This window comes from Thunnus thynnus, chromosome 22 (assembly GCF_963924715.1).
Source record: "Thunnus thynnus chromosome 22, fThuThy2.1, whole genome shotgun sequence".
Lineage (NCBI taxonomy): Eukaryota > Metazoa > Chordata > Actinopteri > Scombriformes > Scombridae > Thunnus > Thunnus thynnus.
This window is the reverse complement of record NC_089538.1, coordinates 12,471,686-12,475,712: the sequence shown is the minus strand read 5'-3', so window position 1 is coordinate 12,475,712 and position 4,027 is coordinate 12,471,686. Positions and strand designations below refer to the sequence as shown.

The 4,027-nt window shown below is 35.5% G+C and overlaps 1 protein-coding gene across 1 annotated transcript; it reads left to right on the top strand.

The window, feature by feature from the left end:
• Positions 1–717: 717 nt before the first annotated feature.
• dctn6 (dynactin subunit 6) lies at positions 718–3,665 on the top strand. Its single transcript, XM_067580264.1, has 7 exons — positions 718–833; positions 1,102–1,166; positions 1,272–1,377; positions 2,238–2,326; positions 2,420–2,467; positions 2,917–3,059; positions 3,161–3,665. The coding sequence occupies exons 1-7, from the start codon at positions 796–798 to the stop codon at positions 3,257–3,259; spliced, it is 588 nt and encodes a 195-aa protein (XP_067436365.1). The 5' UTR covers positions 718–795; the 3' UTR covers positions 3,260–3,665.
• The last annotated feature ends 362 nt before the right edge of the window (positions 3,666–4,027 follow it).

Genomic DNA, 4,027 nt, shown 5'->3' with positions numbered 1-4,027 from the left:
ACTTCTATTTCATGACACTATACAGGTTCATTTGAAAATCATAAAAAGAAAATAATCGATTTTTTTTTAATACTTATAATTAATTAATATAATTAAAATAATATAATTATATATTAATATATAATAATACTATAGTGAATTATATATATATATATATATATAGGAAGTTTCTAGAGGAATATTAAATCCTTATGATATTGCTCCAATAAGCACATACATAAAATTGAACTGTTGGCATTCATAGGTAGTTGTTGCACCCTGCAGGAGACACTGTGATACTGCAATAACAAGAGTAAAAGTACATCATCATCATGTTAAATTGTGGAAACACTGAATTCTTATGTATTTTAAAACATGAAGGAGTCGACACAATGAAAGAAGTCACAGGAAATAGATTCTTTTCTACAGACTACAACATAAACTGATGTAATCGTTTTTTTCATGATTATGTGAAGGCTACTAATAGAATCATTTTTGTAGAAAATAACATAAACAGAATAATGATAATGACAGAACAATAGATTGAAAACAAAAAAAAACAAACAAAGAGGAAAAGTCTACTTTTTGTGGTTTGCAAAAACTATTAAAGTGATATATAGTATATAAGCTTATGAATTTTAAAGATATGCATCATAAAAAAAATATAAAACATATTGCAGTATCATTAAAAATAAAGTAGAGGGCAGCAAAGTTTCAAGGCTGATGTTTTCAGACAAACGCAATCAACCCTGAGCTCTAGGACTCTGATCCAGGATTAATAATCGATTGTGGATACAATAATTTATCGTCGCAAGGATGTCAGACGCTAACAAGCAGATCACGGCACAGAAAAGGTAGATAACATTTAATCAGCGTTACCACCTTTAAATTACGGATGATTTTATAACAATTTTAGCTGTCAGGAAAGAAAAACGTCGTTTCCTCTTTTAATAATCTTGCCAAATCACTGATGGCGACACCCTAATAGGCTATTGTGTTTGACAGTCATTATTGAGACACTGACAGTGTAATAACTTAATTATGTGCATTATCTGTTATATTCTGCGTGGTTACAGCCCATTATTAAGTTGAATGTTTGATGTATTTTCTGTGTTCTTGCAGTGCTAAAATTGCAGCTGGAGCTGTTGTGTGCGTTGAGAGTGAAATAAGAGGAGATGTGACCATTGGTGAGAAATGAGGCATTTTATCCAGCTGCTGTATGCTCCAACAACATGAGACACTGTACAAAATGTTAACCTTTTATTTTTATTTATTTTATTTTATTTTTACAGGGGCTAGAACAGTTGTCCACCCCAAAGCACGGATCATAGCAGAGGCAGGGCCTATTATCATAGGAGAAGGCAATCTGATAGAGGAGCAGGCGCTTATCATTAACAGGTAGAGTGTGTTTTACAACATAATGTCCCTATTTGATCATTACAGTTTCATCTCATCTCATCGACAGTGGTGAAAGAAGTGTTCAGATCCTTTACTTAAGTAAAAGTACTGATACCACTATGTAAATATACTCCATTACAAGTAACAGTCCTGCATGAAAAATCCTACTTAAGTAAAAGTACATAAGTATTATCAGCTTGATGTATTTAAAGTATTGCAGTAAAAGTAGTGGTTTGGTCCCTCTTACTGATATATTATTATATATGACATCATTAGATTACTGAAGCATCAGTGTTAGAGCAGCATGTTACTGTTGTAGCTGCTGGAGGTGGAGCTAGTTTCAACTACTTTATATACAGTTAGTAGTGGACAGTTTAGTCCAGTGGTTCCCAACCTAGGGGTCAGGCCCCTCCAAAGGGTCACCAGATAAATCTGAGAGGTCATGAGATGATTAATAGGGAGGAAAGAAGAAAAAAGCAAAGTTCTGATACACAAATCTGTTTCAGTTTTTGGACTTTTTCTCTAATCTTTGATTTTTGGTGAAATATTGGATCATTTGGACATTTACTGAAATGAAACGATGTGAGAGGTTTAGAGGTAAAAATCACTATTTGGTGGAGCTGTTAACAACTCATAGACATCTGAAATGTGACCCCGACTACACACTACTTTTTGTAAGACGTCAAAAGCCAAAAAGGTTGGAAACCACTGGTTTCATCTTTAACAATGTGTAGTGGAGTGGAAGTATAGAGTAACATAAAATGGAAACACTCAAGTTAATACCTCAAAACTGTACTTAACCACAATGCTTGAGTAAATGTACTTTGTTACTTTCCACTGCTTATTGATATGTTTTCTAGTTATCCAGAGAACATCATGCCAGACACAGAAGGAGTTGAGCCAAAAACAATGACTATTGGGACCAACAATGTGTTTGAAGTTGGATGTGGTATCCTTTATAGATACATGGAAGTCTGTGGTGACTATTAGTTGTTTGTAAATGCTCATTAATTGGTTGAAATCCTTAATAATTCTACCACAGTCTCTCAGGCTTTGAAAATTGGAGACAACAATGTGATTGAGTCCAAAGGTAAGCAGTGTACTTATTTCATGCATTCCTATGAGGAGTGTACGAAACTGATAAAATCTTCTATCACATCACATGTCTTATGTCATTTTATATCTTCATATTGATATATATCAAAACATAGCTTCTTATATATATATCTTTTTTGGGGGGGTAGGGCATTAAGAAACTGTTTATCGATAAAGCAAGCAGTCAGGAATGTTTGTTTTTAGCTAATACAGCAAATCTAAAACCTCACAAATCAAGGTATGCGATTATATTAATGCAAAAATCATGTAAATACACCCAGAGATATTCAATGATTAGATATTACAGTATACATGATAAAGCAAGGTAGATACATTTTTATTATCTCACAGTGTATATATCATCATGTCACCCAACCCTGATTCTTATACTCCTATAGTGTACTTTTTACAAAAATATATCTCTTTGCTCATATTGATTCCAAGCTGATCTTGGGAGAAACGTGATCCTGAGCAGCGGATGCATCATCGGCGCGTGCTGCCAGGTCAACACGTGCGAGGTCGTGCCAGAGAACACAGTTGTGTACGGTTCAAACTGCATCCGCCGTGTGCAGAGCGAAAAGCCACAGGTCAGTCTCCACCGATGCTTGTCGATGCCTGCGAGACACACAGGTTTTGCCGACTTTGTTTGCAGATATGTGTCTAACCGGTGATGGATTTTGTCTTATAGCCTCAGACTCTGCAGCTCGATTTCCTCATGAAGATTCTGCCCAACTACCACCACATGAAGAAGACGGCGAAGGGAAGCGGCACGCCTGTGAGAAACTAACACAGATCTGGATCCAGAGGAGTAAAACCTCCTGCAGCCGAAAGCATCTGCACACACATCTGAAGCTCGTACATTACCCTCAACTTGCACTTGTGGCCACTCTAGTGTAGTTCCCTAATGCCTAATAGATTACCTCTAGCACTGAAAATGACCATCAGACACACTACATTTCTTCCTGCATATGAGGCATGACATCATTCCTCAACATATGTGACTATTCCTGGTACTATTTGCACTTTTGCTTTCATTTCAACATTATTTATGATATATTTTGGCCCTGAAATGGTAAATTCCCTGTGCCATGTTCATGTTAATCAATGATTTTCATCTATATTTATAATAGACTGCACTATAAAGAGATAATATAAAGACAGAAGATAAAGATTCCAATAAAAAATGCTTTTAAGCTTGTTGTCTTGTAATTTTCTGACCACAAGGAGGAACTATTGAGCAACTGTTTGAACAGCCTGGCTGCTCTGAAGGCTTTGTCATCAGGTGATTTAAAAAATATCCAATTAAAATAGTATTTATTAATAATACGGCTATAAATATCTATATTATCATGTTTTTGTACTTGAAATATGCAGAAAATCAAGGTCATGTTTTAAAATAGTCCCTACATGCACTATAGTGCTGTATGACTGTGACTATAAGCTGATTTAACATTCAAAAAGTGCAATTATTGAGCAAAAGTCATGCCTAAACAAAAGCTATGGGCGTGGTAGTCCCCATCTTGGATTCGGTGGGTTGCCAGTCCTGCGCCCTCCC